Source organism: Pseudophryne corroboree, chromosome 9 (assembly GCF_028390025.1).
Source record: "Pseudophryne corroboree isolate aPseCor3 chromosome 9, aPseCor3.hap2, whole genome shotgun sequence".
Taxonomy (NCBI): Eukaryota; Metazoa; Chordata; class Amphibia; order Anura; family Myobatrachidae; genus Pseudophryne; species Pseudophryne corroboree.
In genome coordinates, this window is record NC_086452.1 from 109,152,055 (window position 1) to 109,171,468 (window position 19,414).

General features: G+C 47.2%; 1 protein-coding gene across 8 annotated transcripts in view; it reads left to right on the plus strand.

Moving 5' to 3' along the window:
- RASAL2 (RAS protein activator like 2) overlaps positions 1-19,414 on the plus strand; it is a 544,136-nt gene that overhangs the window by 508,237 nt on the left and 16,485 nt on the right. For all 8 annotated transcript variants that reach the window (XM_063939723.1, XM_063939722.1, XM_063939721.1 and 5 more), the window contains 2 exons: positions 9,196-9,432; positions 17,758-17,959. In XM_063939723.1, coding sequence (XP_063795793.1) covers positions 9,196-9,432; positions 17,758-17,959 — 439 coding nt within the window. The remainder of the gene's footprint in view (positions 1-9,195; positions 9,433-17,757; positions 17,960-19,414) is intronic.

Below are 19,414 nucleotides of genomic sequence, written 5' to 3' on the forward strand. Positions count from 1 at the left end.
TAGGCTACTGGACACCATTAGCTCCAGAGGGATCGACCGCAGGACCCGTCCTTGGTGTTCGTTCCCGGAGCCGCGCCGCCGTCCCCCTTACAGAGCCAGAAGCAAGAAGATGGTCCGGTAAATCGGCGGCAGAAGACTTCAGTCTTCACCAAGGTAGCGCACAGCACTGCAGCTGTGCGCCATTGCTCCTCATACACACTTCACACTCCGGTCACTGAGGGTGCAGGGCGCTGGGGGGGGGGGCCCTGAGCAGCAATAATATCACCTTGGCTGGCAAAATAACCTTAATATATAGCCCCAGAGGCTATATATGTGGTAATTACCCCTGCCAGAATACAGAAAAAAGCGGGAGAAAGTCCGCCGAAAAGGGGGCGGGGCTTCTCCCTCAGCACACTGGCGCCATTTCTCCCTCACAGTTCCGCTGGAAGGAAGCTCCCTGACTCTCCCCTGCAGTCTACACTACAGAAAAGGGTAAAAAAAGAGAGGGGGGGCACAGATTTGAGGCGCAGTAAATATTATAGCAGCTATAGGGGACATAATTCAGTTAGTCCCTGCATTATATAGCGCTCTGGTGTGTGCTGGCATACTCTCTCTCTGTCTCCCCAAAGGGCTTTTGTGGGGTCCTGTCTCCCTTAAGAGCATTCCCTGTGTGTGTGTGCGGTGTGTCGGTACGGCTGTGTCGACATGTTTGATGAGGAGACTTATGTGGAGGCGGAGCAGATGCCTATAAATGTGATGTCACCCCCTGTGGGGCAGACACCTGAGTGGATGGACTTATGGAAGGAATTACGTGCAAGTGTCGACTCCTTACATAAAAAATTTGACGACATGCCAAATGCGGGACAGACGGCTTCTCAGCTCGTGCCTGCCCAGGCAATTCAAAGACCATCAGGGGCTCTAAAACGCCCGCTACCTCAGATGGCAGACACAGATGTCGACACGGATACTGATACCAGTGTCGACGACGATGAGTCAAATTTAATGTCCACTAGGGCCATTCGTGGCATGATTGAGGCAATGAAAGAGGTTTTACACCTTTCTGATATAAACCCAGGTACCTCAAAAAAGGGTATTATGTTTGGGGAGAAAAAACTTCCAATAGTTTTTCCCCCATCTGAAGAATTGAATGAAGTGTGTGAAGAAGCGTGGGCTTTCCCTGATAAGAAATTGGTGATTTCAAAAAAATTACTAATGGCGTTCCCTTTCTCGCCAGAGGATAGGTCACGTTGGGAAACTCCCCCTAGGGTGAATAAAGCGCTCACACGTTTGTCTAAAAAGGTGGCACTACCGTCTCCGGATACGGCCGCCCTAAAGGAACCTGCTGATAGAAAGCAGGAGGCTATCCTAAAGTCTATATATACACACACTGGGGTTATACTGAGACCAGCTATTGCTTCAGCGTGGATGTGCAGTGCTGCTGCTGCTTGGTCAGATTCCCTGTCAGAAAATATTGACACCCTGGACAGGGACACTATATTGCTAACCGTAGAGCATATAAAAGACTCAGTCTTGTACATGAGAGATGCACAGAGGGAGATCTGCCGGCTGGCATCTAGAATAAGTGCATTGTCCATTTCTGCTAGGAGAGGCTTATGGACTCGGCAGTGGACAGGGGATGCAGATTCTAAAAGGCACATGGAAGTTTTGCCTTATAAGGGTGAGGAGTTATTCGGGGATGGTCTCTCAGACCTTGTTTCCACAGCAACAGCTGGGAAGTCAGCGTTTTTACCCCATGTCCCCTCACAGCCTAAGAAAGCGCCGTACTATCAGGTACAGTCCTTTCGACCCCAGAAAAACAGGCGGGGAAAAGGCGGGTCCTTTCTGTCTAGAGGAAGAGGAAAAAAGCTGCACCACGCAGCAGGTTCCCAGGAACCAAAGTCCTCCCCCGCTTCTTCAAAGTCCGCCGCATGACGGTGGGGCTCCACAGGCGGAGCCAGGTACGTGGGGGGCCGCCTCAAAAATTTCAGCGATCAGTGGGTTCGCTCACGGGTGGATCCCTGGATCCTTCAAGTAGTATCTCAGGGGTACAAGCTGGAATTCGAGGCGCTTCCCCCCCGCCGTTTCCTCAAATCGGCCTTACCGACAACTCCCTCGGGCAGGGAGGCTGTACTAGAGGCAATTCACAAGCTGTATTCCCAGCAGGTGATAGTCAAAGTACCCCTACTTCAACAAGGACGGGGTTACTATTCCACACTGTTTGTGGTACCGAAACCGGACGGTTCGGTGAGACCCATTTTAAATTTGAAATCCTTGAACACTTACATAAAAAGATTAAAGTTCAAGATGGAATCGCTCAGGGCGGTTATTGCAAGCCTGGACGAGGGGGATTACATGGTATCCCTGGACATCAAGGATGCTTACCTGCATGTCCCAATTTACCTTCCTCACCAGGAGTACCTCAGATTTGTGGTACAGGATTGCCATTACCAATTCCAGACTCTACCGTTTGGACTGTCCACGGCACCGAGGGTGTTTACCAAGGTAATGGCAGAAATTATGATACTCCTTCGAAAAAAGGGTGTTTTAATTATCCCGTACTTGGACGATCTCCTAATAAAGGCGAGGTCCAGGGAGCAGTTACGGGTCGGAGTAGCACTATCTCGGGAAGTGCTACAACAGCATGGCTGGATTCTAAACATTCCAAAGTCACAGCTGGTCCCTACGACACGTCTACTGTTCCTGGGGATGGTTCTGGACACAGAACAGAAAAAAGTGTTTCTCCCGCAGGAGAAAGCCGAGGAGCTGTCATCTCTAGTCAGAGACCTCCTAAAACCAGAACGGGTATCGGTGCATCACTGCACGCGAGTCCTGGGAAAAATGGTGGCTTCGTACGAAGCAATTCCATTCGGCAGGTTCCATGCAAGGACCTTCCAGTGGGACCTCTTGGACAAGTGGTCGGGATCGCATCTTCAGATGCATCAACTGATAACCCTGTCTCCAAGGACCAGGGTGTCTCTACTGTGGTGGCTGCAGAGTGCTCATCTTCTAGTGGGCCGCAGTTTCGGCATACAGGACTGGGTCCTGGTGACCACGGATGCCAGCCTTCGGGGCTGGGGCGCAGTCACACAGGGAAGAAATTTCCAGGGTCTTTGGTCAAGTCAGGAGTCGTCCCTCCACATAAACATTCTGGAACTGAGGGCCATTTACAATGCCCTAAGTCAGGCAAGGCCCCTGCTTCAAAACCAGCCGGTTCTGATCCAATCAGACAACATCACGGCAGTCGCCCATGTAAACCGACAGGGCGGCACAAGAAGCAGGGTGGCCATGGCAGAAGCCACAAGGATTCTCCGATGGGCGGAAAATCACGTACTAGCACTGTCAGCAGTGTTCATTCCGGGAGTGGACAACTGGGAAGCAGACTTCCTCAGCAGGCACGACCTCCACCCGGGAGAGTGGGGACTTCATCCAGAAGTCTTTCAAATGATTGTAAACCGGTGGGAAAAACCACAGGTGGACATGATGGCGTCCCGCCTAAACAAAAAGCTAGAAAAATATTGCGCCAGGTCGAGAGACCCGCAGGCGATAGCTGTGGACGCTCTGGTAACACCGTGGATGTACCGATCGGTTTATGTGTTCCCTCCTCTTCCTCTCATACCAAAGGTACTGAGGATAATAAGGAGAAGAGGAGTAAGAACTATACTCATTGTTCCGGATTGGCCAAGAAGAGCGTGGTATCCGGAACTTCAAGAAATTATGTCAGAGGACCCATGGCCTCTACCGCTCAGACAGGACCTGCTGCAGCAGGGGCCCTGTCTGTTCCAAGACTTACCGCGGCTGCGTTTGACGGCATGGCGGTTGAACACCGGATCCTGAAGGAAAAGGGCATTCCGGAGGAAGTCATTCCTACGCTGATAAAAGCTAGGAAAGAAGTAACCGCAAACCATTATCACCGCATATGGCGAAAATATGTTGCGTGGTGTGAGGCCAGGAAGGCCCCTACAGAGGAATTTCAGCTGGGTCGTTTTCTGCACTTCCTACAGTCGGGAGTGACTATGGGCCTAAAGTTGGGTTCCATTAAGGTCCAGATTTCGGCTCTGTCGATTTTCTTCCAGAAAGAACTGGCTTCACTACCTGAAGTTCAGACTTTTGTAAAGGGAGTGCTTCATATTCAGACCCCTTTTGTGCCTCCTGTGGCACCTTGGGATCTCAATGTGGTCTTGAGTTTCCTAAAATCACATTGGTTTGAACCACTTAAAACTGTGGATCTGAAATATCTCACGTGGAAAGTGGTCATGTTATTGGCCTTGGCTTCGGCCAGGCGTGTGTCAGAATTGGCGGCTTTGTCATGTAAAAGCCCTTATCTGATTTTCCATATGGATAGGGCAGAATTGAGGACTCGTCCCCAGTTTCTCCCTAAGGTGGTATCAGCTTTTCACTTGAACCAACCTATTGTGGTGCCTGCGGCTACTAAGGACTTGGAGGATTCCAAGTTACTGGACGTAGTCAGGGCCTTGAAAATTTATGTTTCCAGGACGGCTGGAGTCAGGAAAACTGACTCGCTATTTATCCTGTATGCACCCAACAAGCTGGGTGCTCCTGCTTCTAAGCAGACTATTGTTCGCTGGATCTGTAGCACGATTCAACTTGCACATTCTGCGGCTGGACTGTCGCATCCTAAATCTGTAAAAGCCCATTCCACGAGGAAAGTGGGCTCTTCTTGGGCGGCTGCCCGAGGGGTCTCGGCTTTACAACTTTGCCGAGCTGCTACTTGGTCAGGGGCAAACACGTTTGCTAAATTCTACAAATTTGATACCCTGGCTGAGGAGGACCTTGAGTTCTCTCATTCGGTGCTGCAGAGTCATCCGCACTCTCCCGCCCGTTTGGGAGCTTTGGTATAATCCCCATGGTCCTTACGGAGTCCCCAGCATCCACTAGGACGTCAGAGAAAATAAGATTTTACTCACCGGTAAATCTATTTCTCGTAGTCCGTAGTGGATGCTGGGCGCCCATCCCAAGTGCGGATTGTCTGCAATACTTGTATATAGTTATTGCCTAACTAAAGGGTTATTGTTCTGAGCCATCTGTTGAGAGGCTCAGTTGTATTTCATACTGTTAACTGGGTTTAATATCACGAGTTGTACAGTGTGATTGGTGTGGCTGGTATGAGTCTTACCCGGGATTCAAAATCCTTCCTTATTGTGTCAGCTCTTCCGGGCACAGTATCCTAACTGAGGTCTGGAGGAGGGGCATAGAGGGAGGAGCCAGTGCACACCAGGTAGTACCAAATCTTTCTTTTAGTGTGCCCAGTCTCCTGCGGAGCCCGTCTATTCCCCATGGTCCTTACGGAGTCCCCAGCATCCACTACGGACTACGAGAAATAGAATTACCGGTGAGTAAATTCTTATTTGCAGCCTGTTAGAGTGCTGCCCAATACTTTTACTAGATAGATCACTTCTTTTTTGTCTACATGCATCCTGATGACGGTGTATTAACACCGAAACGGTGATGGAATCTTAAAGAGAATTTATTATTTGAGAATACATGCTCTGCAAAAATCCTGTGAGTGCATATATATATATATATATATATATATATATATAGAGAGAGCGAGAGAGAGAATGGGGTAGACCTAACAATAGCGCTAAATGAATAGCTCAACCTCAAGACGTACTCCCTGTTAGATGGAGTACAGCAGTACAGATGCAGTAAAAGGGGGGGGGGGTCTAAGGGAGCTAAACCCAATGATATATTCCAGGGTTTGACCACAATTCACTTTAAAATAATTTTTTAAATATATTTATATAAAAGTATTCAACAATCACAGTGAGTAACAAATGGCTGACATAAACAAAATGCAGACATCAGATATGGACACCGTATATTGCAGACAATTTGTTAATCCAATGTGGTTTTCTTAATTAGTACATATCCGATGTTCTTATATCCGAACCAGAAACCCAACGCGTTTCGTCCGACTGGACTTCATCAGGGGCTTAATATCAAAACAAGTAGGAAGAACATAAAGGAATGGATGACCAATTAATGATTATATTAATCCCACATCAGTAAAATAGGCTTTGCAATAACAGATGTAATAAAGGTGCGCTGATTTCACAGCTAGAAATGTATTGAATATACCAACTCAGTAAGGAAAACAATAAAGCAATAATGCTGAATTCTGTATAAGCCACAATTTCTTTTATGTGGATGATACTCAGCAGGATGAGTGGCTTCTCCTAGTCACTGCTGACTAGGAGAAGCCACTCATCCTGCTGAGTATTATTTGGTATATTCAATACATTTATAGCTGTGAAATCAGCGCACCTTTAATTGCATACTGATGTGGGATTAATATGATCATTAATTGGTCATCCATTCCTTTATGTTCTTACTACTTGTTTTGATATTGTGCCCCTGATGAAGTCCAGTCGGACGAAACGCGTTGGGTTTCTGGTTCGGATGTAAGAACATTGGATATGTACTAATTAAGAAAACCACATTGGATTAACAAATTGTCCGCAATATACAGTGTCCATATCTGATGTCTGAATTTTGTTTATGTCAGCCATTTGTTACTCACTGTGATTGTTGAATACTTTTATATAAATATATTAAAAAAATTATTTTAAAGTGAATTGTGGTCAAACACTGGAATATATCATTGGGTTTAGCTCCCATAGACACCCCCCCCCCTTTTACTGCATATATATATATATATATATATATATATATATATATATGTGTAAAGATAGATAGATATCTATACACACACATATCTTCTTCACATTTTTATTATTAAATAAAGATACATCCTCTCAACATTGGGGAGTTAGTAATCAGGACAGAACACTCCTCCATACCCCTCCCATTCCCTGTGTTTTAAGAAGCAACCCTCAAATGTTATTTCTATACCTTCCAAAGTCTGTCCCCCACAGATTGGGACAACCGTTCTGATTGAGGTATAGTCTAGTGTTCACTCTAGGAGTGAAAAGGGGCAGGGCGCCGGACTCCGGTGGCACACGAGCGCGCGCGCGGCCGAAATGGGGGCGCGACCACACAAATTAGGGGGCGTGGCCACGCCTCCGTCATTTTAAGGGGCGGTGCGGCCCACAGACGCTACTATAGAGAGCGTCTGTGGCCGGCGACGTCACTGTTGGGGGCGTGCCCAGCACCTCCGTCGGTGCTGGGCTTCCCCCAGCCCTCTCCCAATGCGTGAATGGATGCCGCGCGTATGGGCAAGGCATCTATACACGCCGGGAGGGCAGGGAGCGGGCGGCTGTTCTAGCAGGGCGCCGCAAAAGGGGCGGGGCGGGTTTTGCCTGGTAAAAAACGGGCAGGGCGCGGCGCCCTGCTAAAACAGCCTAGAGTGAACACTATAGTCCCCTCACATCGGGGAGAATGGAAGGCATGAAAATGTGTTGTATGAATATAATGGATATGCACTATTACATGTCCATGTTTTGTTAGCTTCCCTTCTTTTAACTATGTACAGATGTGGCCTCCCTCAGCTTGGCCGCTAACCACGGCAATCGCGAGTCATTCATGGGATAGATGACCGTGACCCCATCTGTATACTGGGAGTTGTAGCATATGGAGTTGTAGCGTCACAAAATCTGCTGTAACGTGGGTTATCCAAATGTATGAAAAGAATGCTTTTTTTTTGTTTGTCAGCACGCCAGCTCCAGTCACATTGTCACTGTATAATGTTATGACGGTGGCAATGTTTTTTATGACCAAATAAATGTGGTCTTTGTTTTCTACACAATGAACTGATGTGTTTTCGACACACAGAACTCCTTGTGCTAACTTGTGCTAGTTTTATTTCCCAAACTGTAACTGAGCTCAGTGTAATCCAAAGAACAAATATAACCTATTGATAAGTAGCATTACATTTCTTCCAGTTAAAGTTCTGGACATAATGTTGCGCGCCAAGAATATGAAAACTCTAGACCTTATTAATAAATGAGTGGGGGGGGGGGGTGTCTATTTGGTGCTGTCGTTCGAGAACACAGCTGACCTCAGATTCAGCTCCGAACTTCCATATTACAGGCTGGGTTTGAAAAATGGCAGTTAGGAGCTGATTGGCTGGTGCGTTATCACCTTCCACTTTATCACTTCACCAGGCTTAATAAATCTGCCCCTCAGTCTGTTAAACAGAACGAGGGTGGTACATTTGGTCGACATTTATCACGTTGACGTGCATCAGGCCAGCATGAGAATGTCGACATGCAAGTGATCGTGCCAACATTCATCATATCTACACAAGTGACATGTCAGCATGATAGAATGTCGGCCTATGTCCGTGGTCGCCCAGTGGCCACCTACCTTGTTCCTGCAGCAGCGTTATCTCTAGCATCATTTTCTGGGTCCCAGCAGTCATGTGACGTGCAATCCGGACACTGGCATCTGACATGTGGCGTTACAGTAAAGGTGCATACACATGCACCGATGCAGGCTAGTGGCCGATACTGACTACATTGTGCTCGGAGGCATGTAGTCCGTATCGGCCCCGCCTGCACACACTATTTTCTTGCAATGCCGATCATGCGGGACCGTGCATCAGCATCGCAAGTGCATACACATGGCGCGATATGCACTGTTTACGTGCCATATGGACTATATAGTCCATATTGCATGGAAAATCGCACCGTGTGTATGCGGCTTTAGTATTTTGTCCCTAACCATTCTGGTGCCTAGCCATAACCTACGCCCCGCAACCTAACACTAACCTTCCTGGCGGCGCTTAACCTTAACCGTCTGCATTCTCAGAATGTCGACATTTCAGGTGTTGACAATGTGAACATGTCAACATTCTGAGGATGCCTTGATGGTGACAGTCGACCATGTGACTGGATCCCAATAAAACGCTACGAAGCATATACCAAACTAATGAGAAGGGGGTATCGTTAAATAATTTAAATGCAAAAGAAGTGGCTTGTTATAGATGGGCTGTGCTAATAGGTTATACACATTACTTAGGACTTAGTGTACTTTGGGGAAACTTTGTAGATCCCCGTTTCCAGGTAGCAGATGGAATGAACTATAAGTGCCAGCAGGAATAATGTGTAAGCAATAGAGGAGACAGGCCTTTGTCAATCACTTTTCGATATTTGCTTGGTGAATGCCCTTCTCCTTTATTCCTCTCTATATATTGGATTATTATATTATGGCAAATAGTTGTTGGTTTTTAATCATGTACTACTTTTTTATGCGTTTATTACATTGCCTCTGACAGTCTTTCTGCTTTTATTGTAGTGTTTTTCCCAGGGAGCTAAAAGAAGTGTTTGCATCTTGGAAACAGCAATGTATTAACAGAGGGAAGCAGGATATCAGCGAGAGGCTGATCAGCGCATCCCTCTTCCTCCGATTCCTCTGCCCGTCAATCATGTCCCCTAGTCTCTTTGGCCTAATGCAGGAATATCCTGATGATCGCACCTCACGGACTCTGACGCTCATTGCCAAGGTCATCCAGAATCTTGCCAACTTTGCTAAGTGAGTGTGGAAAGTGACTTACAGATCTAATCACAGTAATTATGCCATCACTTATGCTTCGGTGATGAGCGTTCTACTTTGTTTACATTCAGAGACCAGTGAGAAAATGGTATTGTATGTCGGGCGCTTACATCCTTCTGTTGCTTGCAACAGTTTTTTTAAGATGTTTTCTTTATGTATACAAAATACTTTAAAAATGTAAAGTGTAGTTTACCAGTGAGTTCTCTCACATTTTATATATTGTTATTTCCAAGTGCTTGGAATGTTTTGCATCCTTGCAACAATAATCTGATATCCTCTCCTAAACCACTATTATACTGCTTTACTAGCGGCTGTAAGCACACAGGCCACTGAGCATCTTGGGTAGACAGCCACTCTGTGGCTACAGTCACCTTAGTGGTGAATCGATCTTCTGTGGTTTGATATGCTGTAGTGGGCTGCTTCATATGGCACCCATAGCAAATGCATGGGGGTTTCCAGTTGCCTGGAAAGCCCCTCCTCTTTGCCATCGGCTCATATTACGACCACAATAGCAGCAGTAGTAGTAGAGCTGCTGCACATGCCCAGTAGATGCAGCTTCTTCTACCAAGTTTGCTGTTTGTGTCTGGATCTGAGCCCTCAATCAGTGCACTGGACCAGAGAGTAGCTGCCTGGAAGAAGAGACAGGAGCCTTACCATGAGGTGGGAGAATGTGTGCTTAGAAAGTGAGTTCTGTGTTTGCTACAGCCTATACTATATAGTGTTAAATATTAATACTGTATACCATACACTACGCAGTGTATAAAAAGACAAATGTGTACATTAATGTCCGAGGTTGGTACTAGGTTCTTCTACATCTCCCCCAGATTCGCCCACGTGTTTCGATGTTCCGTAGAGTGGAAGATTGTGGATTGCATTTGGAAACACCCCCCTCCCTCTCTAGAAATCTTGTGTTTGCCCCTGGTATCTGTGCTTTTGAGTAAAGCAGTAAGGTACCTGGTGAAAGCTTTGCCTAACCTGTGACATCAGATTCAGATGACTGTCACAGATCGCTGCTGTTTAAGGACCTTGTGTGGCCAATACTGCAACATGCCCTGTGAGCATGACCATCACGATGAGTGAAGATTCTGACTATACTCCTTTGTCCTTTATTATGTAATCTTATGCCTCAACATTTTATTTCATGATTTCAATCTCATTCAGGGTAATGGGTGGCCTATGGCACTGTAAATGAAGAAAATACTAATTTAAGCCACATTTAGGTTGCAGATACCTTATATTAGGGCAAACGCAGGATTTGGCACACGTGTGTATGTCTATGTATGATATATGAAACAAATATACAGATGCGTCCTCATACATTTAACCTCAATCTGGCATGAGTGAGCTGCCAGGTCCTGTGCAACTCTGTTAACGTTGGACGTCGTTTTTTGCCGAAAATGCCTCTTAGTCATGACGCAGTGTGGCAAGGAGACTGTGCTGATTATATGACACTTGTAGATTGGGGGTAATTCAGAGTTGATCGCAGCAGCAAATTTGTTAGCTGTTAGGCAAAACCATGTGCACTGCAGGGGGGGGGGAGACAGATATAACATGTGCAGAGAGATTAGATGTGGGTGAGGTGTGTTCAAACTGAAATCTAAATTGGTGTGTAAAAATAAAGCAGCCAGTATTTACCCTGCACAGAAACAAAATAACCCACCCAAATCTAACTCTCTCTGCAAACGTTATATCTGCCCCACCTGCAGTGCACATGGTTTTTGCCCAACTGCTAACAAATTTGCTGCTGCGATCAACTCTGAATTACCCCACATGTGCGCTGCTGGTGGAGTAGATATAACATGTGCAGAGAGAGTTAGATTTGGGTGGGTTATATTGTTTCTGTGCAGGGTAAATACTGGCTGCTTTATTTTTACTCTACAATTTAGATTTCAGTTTGAACGCACCTCACACAAATCTAACTCTCTCTGCACATGTTATATCTGCCCCGCAGTGCACATGGTATTGCCCAACTGCTAACAAATTTGCTGCTGCAATCAACTCTGAATTAGGCCCATTGTGTGTGACTGAGTCTGTATACAGAGGAGAGCAAAACTTGTATTGGAAAACAGATGTGGCTGCTACATTGTAGCACTTCCTATACAGATTCATAGACTCAGTCTATGAAGATATGCAAGTGTCATATCACATTAATCAGCACAGTCTCCTCTTGCAATGTGATGTGACTAGGATGCGACTAAGACTAATTTTTTCAGCAAAAAGACGTCTTTTGCTAGAAGACCTGGCATGCCAAGAGTGGCTGTTTGGCATGACGATGTATGAGGACATATCTGTATTTCTCTGACGTCCTAGTGGATGCTGGGTACTCCGTAAGGACCATGGGGAATAGCGGCTCCGCAGGAGACTGGGCACAAAAGTAAAAGCTTTTAGGTCACCTGGTGTGCACTGGCTCCTCCCCCTATGACCCTCCTCCAAGCCTCAGTTAGATTTTTGTGCCCGGCCGAGAAGGGTGCATGCTAGGTAGCTCTCCAGAGCTGCTTAGAGTAAAAGTTTTAAATAGGTTTTTTTATTTTCAGTGAGACCTGCTGGCAACAGGCTCACTGCATCGTGGGACTAAGGGGAGAAGAAGCGAACTCACCTGACTGCAGAGTGGATTGGGCTTCTTGGCTACTGGACATTAGCTCCAGAGGGACGATCACAGGTTCAGCCTGGATGGGTCCCGGAGCCGCGCCGCCGGCCCCCTTACAGAGCCAGAAGAGCGAAGAGGTCCGGAAAAATCGGCGGCAGAAGACGTTCCTGTCTTCAATAAGGTAGCGCACAGCACTGCAGCTGTGCGCCATTGCTCTCAGCACACTTCACACTCCGGTCACTGAGGGTGCAGGGCGCTGGGGGGGAGCACCCTGAGACGCAATAAAACATGTTTAAACCTTATATGGCTAAAGAAATACATCACATATAGCTCCTGGGCTATATGGATGCATTTCACCCCTGCCAGTTTTCCTAAAAAAAGCGGGAGAAAAGGCCGCCGTGAAGGGGGCGGAGCCTATCTCCTCAGCACACAAGCGCCATTTTCCCTCACAGTTCCGCTGGAAGGAAGGCTCCCTGACTCTCCCCTGCAGTCCTGCTACAGAATCAGGGTAAAACAAGAGAGGGGGGGCACTAATTGGCAGAAAATACATATACAGCAGCTATAAAAGGGAGAAACACTTATATAAGGTTATCCCTGCATATATATAGCGCTCTGGTGTGTGCTGGCAAACTCTCCCTCTGTCTCCCCAAAGGGCTCGTGGGGTCCTGTCCTCTATCAGAGCATTCCCTGTGTGTGTGCTGTGTGTCGGTACGATTGTGTCGACATGTATGAGGAGGAAAATGATGTGGAGGCGGAGCAATGGCCTGTAATAGTGATGTCACCCCCTAGGGAGTCGACACCTGACTGGATGGTCGTATGGAAGGAATTACGTGACAGTGTCAGCACTTTGCAAAAAACTGTTGACGACATGAGACAGCCGGCAAATCAGTTAGTGCCTGTCCAGGCGTCTCAAACACCGTCAGGGGCTCTAAAGCGCCCGTTACCTCAGATGGTCGACACAGACCCAGACACGGATACTGACTCCAGTGTCGACGGTGACGAGACAAACGTAATGTCCAGTAGGGCCACACGTTACATGATCACGGCAATGAAGGAGGCTTTGAACATTTCTGATACTACAAGTACCACAAAAAAGGGTATTATGTGGGGTGTGAAAAAACTACCCATAGTTTTTCCTGAATCGGATGAATTAAATGAGGTGTGTGACAAAGCGTGGGTTTCCCCCGATAAAAAACTGCTGATTTCTAATAAATTATTGGCATTATACCCTTTCCCGCCAGAGGTTAGGGCGCGTTGGGAAACACCCCCTAGGGTAGATAAGGCGCTCACACGCTTATCAAAACAAGTGGCGTTACCGTCTCCTGATACGGCCGCCCTCAAGGAACCAGCTGATAGAAAGCTGGAAAATATCCTAAAAGGTATATACACACATACTGGTGTTATACTACGACCAGCAATCGCCTCAGCCTGGATGTGCAGTGCTGGAGTGGCTTGGTCGGATTCCCTGACTGAAAATATTGATACCCTGGATAGGGACAGTATATTATTGACTATAGAGCATTTAAAGGATGCATTACTATATATGCGAGATGCACAGAGGGATATTTGCACCCTGGCATCAAGAGTAAGTGCTTTGTCCATTTCTGCCAGAAGAAGTTTATGGACACGACAGTGGTCAGGTGATGCGGATTCAAAACGGCATATGGAAGTTTTGCCGTATAAAGGGGAGGAGTTATTTGGGGTCGGTCTATCAGACCTGGTGGCCACGGCGACGGCTGGGAAATCCACCTTTTTACCCCAGGTCACCTCTCAAACCTTTTCAAACTCAGTCCTTTCGTCCCCATAAGGGCAAGCGGGCAAAAGGCCACTCATTTCTGCCCCGGGGCAGAGGAAGGGGAAGAAGACTGCAGCAAGCAGCCTCTTCCCAGGATCAGAAGCCCTCCCCCGCTTCTGCCAAGTCTTCAGCATGACGCTGGGGCTTTACAAGCGGACTCAGGCACGGTGGGGGCCCGTCTCAAAAATTTCAACGCGCAGTGGGCTCACTCGCAAGTGGACCCCTGGATCCTGCAGGTAGTATCACAGGGGTACAAACTGGAATTCGAGACATCTCCCCCTCGCCGGTTCCTGAAGTCTGCTCTACCAACGTCTCCCTCCGACAGGGAGGCAGTATTGGAAGCTATTCACAAGCTGTATTCCCAGCAGGTGATAATCAAGGTACCCCTCCTACAACAGGGAAAGGGGTATTATTCCACGCTGTTTGTGGTACCGAAGCCGGACGGCTCGGTGAGACCGATTTTAAATCTGAAATCATTGAACACTTACATAAAAAGGTTCAAATTCAAGATGGAATCACTCAGAGCAGTGATAGCGAACCTGGAAGAAGGGGACTATATGGTGTCTCTGGACATTAAAGATGCTTATCTCCATGTCCCAATCTACCCTTCTCACCAAGGGTACCTCAGGTTTGTGGTACAGAACTGTCATTATCAGTTTCAGACGCTGCCGTTTGGGTTGTCCACGGCACCACGGGTCTTTACCAAGGTAATGGCCGAAATGATGATTCTTCTTCGAAGAAAAGGCGTCTTAATTATCCCTTACTTGGACGATCTCCTGATAAGGGCAAGGTCCAGGGAACAGTTAGAGGTCGGAGTAGCACTATCTCAGGTGGTGCTACGTCAGCACGGGTGGATTCTAAATATTCCAAAATCGCAGCTGATTCCAACAACACGTCTACTGTTCCTAGGGATGATTCTGGACACAGTCCAGAAAAAGGTGTTTCTCCCGGAGGAGAAGGCCAGGGAGTTATCCGAGCTAGTCAGGAACCTCCTGAAACCAGGACAAGTGTCAGTGCATCAATGCACAAGGGTCCTGGGAAAGATGGTGGCTTCTTACGAAGCGATTCCATTCGGAAGATTCCATGCAAGAACGTTTCAGTGGGATCTGCTGGACAAATGGTCCGGATCGCATCTTTAGATGCATCAGCGGATAACCCTATCTCCAAGGACAAGGGTGTCTCTCCTGTGGTGGTTGCAGAGTGCTCATCTTCTAGAGGGCCGCAGATTCGGCATTCAGGACTGGATTCTGGTGACCACGGATGCCAGCCTGAGAGGCTGGGGAGCAGTCACACAGGGAAGAAACTTCCAGGGCTTGTGGTCAAGCATGGAAACGTCTCTTCACATAAATATCCTGGAACTAAGGGCAATTTACAATGCCCTAAGTCAAGCAAGGCCTCTGCTTCAGGGTCAGTCGGTTTTGATCCAATCGGACAACATCACGGCAGTCGCCCACGTAAACAGACAGGGCGGCACAAGAAGCAGGAGGGCAATGGCAGAAGCTGCAAGAATTCTTCGCTGGGCGGAAAATCATGTGACAGCACTGTCAGCGGTGTTCATTCCGGGAGTGGACAACTGGGAAGCAGACTTCCTCAGCAGACACGACCTCCACCCGGGGGAGTGGGGACTTTCAGCCAGAAGTCTTCCACGTGATTATAAACCGTTGGGAAAAACCAAAAGTGGACATGATGGCGTCTCGTCTCAACAAGAAACTAGACAGATATTGCGCCAGGTCAAGGGACCCTCAGGCAATAGCGGTGGACGCTCTGGTAACACCGTGGGTGTACCAGTCAGTGTATGTGTTCCCTCCTCTGCCTCTCATACCCAAAGTACTGAGAATCATAAGAAGGAGAGGAGTAAGAACTATACTCGTGGCTCCGGATTGGCCAAGAAGGACTTGGTACCCGGAACTTCAAGAGATGCTCACGGAGGACCCGTGGCCTCTACCTCTCAGAAAGGACCTGCTCCAGCAGGGACCTTGTCTGTTCCAAGACTTACCGCGGCTGCGTTTGACGGCATGGAGGTTGAACGCCGGATCCTGAAGGAAAAAGGCATTCCAGATGAAGTCATCCCTACCCTGGTCAAGGCCAGAAAGGATGTAACCGCAAAACATTATCACCGCATTTGGCGGAAATATGTTGCGTGGTGTGAGGCCAAGAAGGCCCCTACAGAGGAATTTCAACTGGGTCGTTTCCTGCATTTCCTGCAAACAGGACTATCTATGGGCCTAAAATTAGGGTCCATTAAGGTTCAAATTTCGGCCCTGTCAATCTTCTTCCAAAAAGAACTGGCTTCAGTGCCTTAAGTTCAGACGTTTGTCAAAGGGGTACTGCATATACAGCCTCCTTTTGTGCCTCCAGTGGCACCTTGGGATCTCAATGTAGTGTTGAGTCTCCTAAAATCACATTGGTTTGAACCACTCACCACTGTGGAATTGAAATATCTCACATGGAAAGTGGTCATGCTGTTAGCCCTGGCTTCAGCCAGGCGTGTCTCTGAATTGGCGGCTTTATCATATAAAAGCCCTTACCTAATTTTTCATTCAGACAGGGCAGAACTGAGGACTCGCCCTCAATTTCTCCCTAAGGTGGTTTCAGCGTTTCACATGAACCAGCCTATTGTGGTACCTGCGGCTACTAGGGACTTGGAGGACTCCAAGTTGCTGGACGTAGTCAGGGCCCTGAAAATATATGTTTCCAGGACGGCTGGAGTCAGAAAATCTGACTCGCTGTTTATCCTGTATGCACCCAACAAGCTGGGTGCTCCTGCTTCTAAGCAGACGATTGCTCGTTGGATTTGTAGTACAATTCAGCTTGCACATTCTGTGGCAGGCCTGCCACAGCCAAAATCTGTAAAAGCCCATTCCACAAGGAAAGTGGGCTCATCTTGGGCGGCTGCCCGAGGGGTCTCGGCTTTACAACTTTGCCGAGCAGCTACTTGGTCAGGGGCAAACACGTTTGCTAAATTTTACAAATTCGATACCCTGGCTGAGGAGGACCTGGAGTTCTCTCATTCGGTGCTGCAGAGTCATCCGCACTCTCCCGCCCGTTTGGGAGCTTTGGTATAATCCCCATGGTCCTTACGGAGTACCCAGCATCCACTAGGACGTCAGAGAAAATAAGAATTTACTTACCGATAATTCTATTTCTCATAGTCCGTAGTGGATGCTGGGCGCCCATCCCAAGTGCGGATTGTCTGCAATACTTGTATATAGTTATTGTTACATAAATCGGGTTGTTTATTGTTGTGAGCCATCTTTTCAGAGGCTCCTACGTTTATCATACTGTTAACTGGGTTCAGATCACAAGTTGTACGGTGTGATTGGTGTGGCTGGTATGAGTCTTACCCGGGATTCAAGATCCTTCCTTATTATGTACGCTCGTCCGGGCACAGTATCCTTACTGAGGCTTGGAGGAGGGTCATAGGGGGAGGAGCCAGTGCACACCAGGTGACCTAAAAGCTTTTACTTTTGTGCCCAGTCTCCTGCGGAGCCGCTATTCCCCATGGTCCTTACGGAGTACCCAGCATCCACTACGGACTATGAGAAATAGAATTATCGGTAAGTAAATTCTTATTATTATATAACACATACGTATATCATATACCACACACATACACGCACATGCTTTTTTGTGATGCAGCTGCCGCAGGTTGCTGATAGGGACAGGCACCTTGCATACTTAGGCCCAGCCCCTTGTGGTATAATCATGCAATTTGCAGGTAAATGGGGTAGAGCTAGCTGTATTGCCTCCATCCCCTGCATGTGGGCAGTGTAGAAAGGGTAATGTTCATCGGGGGAGTTCTGGGTACCCAGGACCCCGCCCCCCATCCTGCGTATGCCACTGTATATTATGTGTGAGCACCTGCCTTATTGGTTTTTATAGTTACAGTTACATTTAATATAATCTTCCCAATCCATCACAGATTTGGCAATAAGGAAGAATACATGGCCTTTATGAATGACTTTCTGGAGCACGAGTGGGGTGGAATGAAACGTTTCCTTCAGGAGATCTCCAATCCGGATACCATCTCCAACACGCCAGGCTTTGAAGGTTACATTGACTTGGGCAGGGAGCTGTCTGTCCTGCACAGTCTCCTGTGGGAAGTGGTGTCTCAGCTAGATAAGGTAATGCGGACTGGTGGGCTTCACTTTCTGCATCCTCAGGACCATTAGACTGTAGCAAGGTATTGAGACTCGCAGCAGGTTCATTCTGGTGGTCATCAAGGGTTACATGAAACTGACATAACATGAAACTGCAATAGTAGCTATACACATTGTCAACCATAAGTAATAGCAGAAATAACTTATGTTACTTATCTTTAGACCTTTTTATAATAATAATCAGATTTATATAGCACTCTTTCTCCAAAAGGACTCAAGGCGCTTACTGTATATACAACTTGATGTGCTGTATTAGTGAACTGTGTGTCCAATTGTGCTTTGCCAGAAATGTGTTTTTATCTGGCTGAGCATCATGGGAGATAGAGTCCTCCTGAAGGGTGGAGCATAGGCCAGCATTGCCATATTTGTGGGAAGCTGGTGATTCCTTTAACCACATAACGGACAATTTTTTTCCCCACACAACCACTCAGAAAAAGTTTATTTTAATTACTTATCCAAATTTAAAAAGTGTTTTTAATAATCTATTAAACTATTTTAGTAAAAAAAAAAATATATATATATATATCTAGGGTCCACAGGCGCCCATTGTAAAATAACTTCCCACCCCCCCTCCCATTGGCAATAGACCACCCAGTGGTCTGAAAAAATCTACCAATATTAACTTCACATCCCTTCCCCGCCCTCCATGAAAAACCCTTCTTTTGACACCTTCTCCCCCCCACCCCCCCATCTTGCGGCTTACCAAAGATGAGTCACGGCAGACCTTTATCGTGATTCCGGCATTCGAAATCTCGCCAACGACATTTCGTTACATGTCGGGATGCCAGCGCCGGCATTCTGAGCAATGTCAGGATTCCGGCAACAGCCGCACGCCGGTATCCTGAATAGATTCCTATAGGTGACAGCAATAATCAAAACAGGACAGACAATAGGAAAGGTATTAGTGGATGCATATACTCAAAAATCAATTTATTAAGTTTCAGTAGTCTTATGGGCCGTACACATTCGGCGAACCGCCGCCGAGCTGCCCCACGGCGGATACGGGCGACCCGGCGGTGAGCAATACATGCTAATATGGACGAGATTGTCCATATTGGCCTGCATGCATAAGTGACCCGGCACCAACGATGTACAAGCACAGGGCCGTGCATCGTTCATCGTTGGTGCCTACACACTGAACGATATGGACAAGTTCTCGTTCATATCGTTCAGTGAAATCTTTAGGTGTGTAGGGCCCTTTAGTCCTGGACAGTAAAATGCCATGAAACGGAGTATCTGATTTGGTTAAACCAAGATCTTGCTAGGCACCCTTAGGAATCGGCTGAATTTCCAGCATTGGTGTCTAATAATACACGCAGAAACCCAGGTCCCTGGTGCGCTTCCTTAATTAACAGGCACAGATCATAAATAATGGAGTAGCTGAGAAAGGGACATAGAGGACACTCACCCGGCTATGAA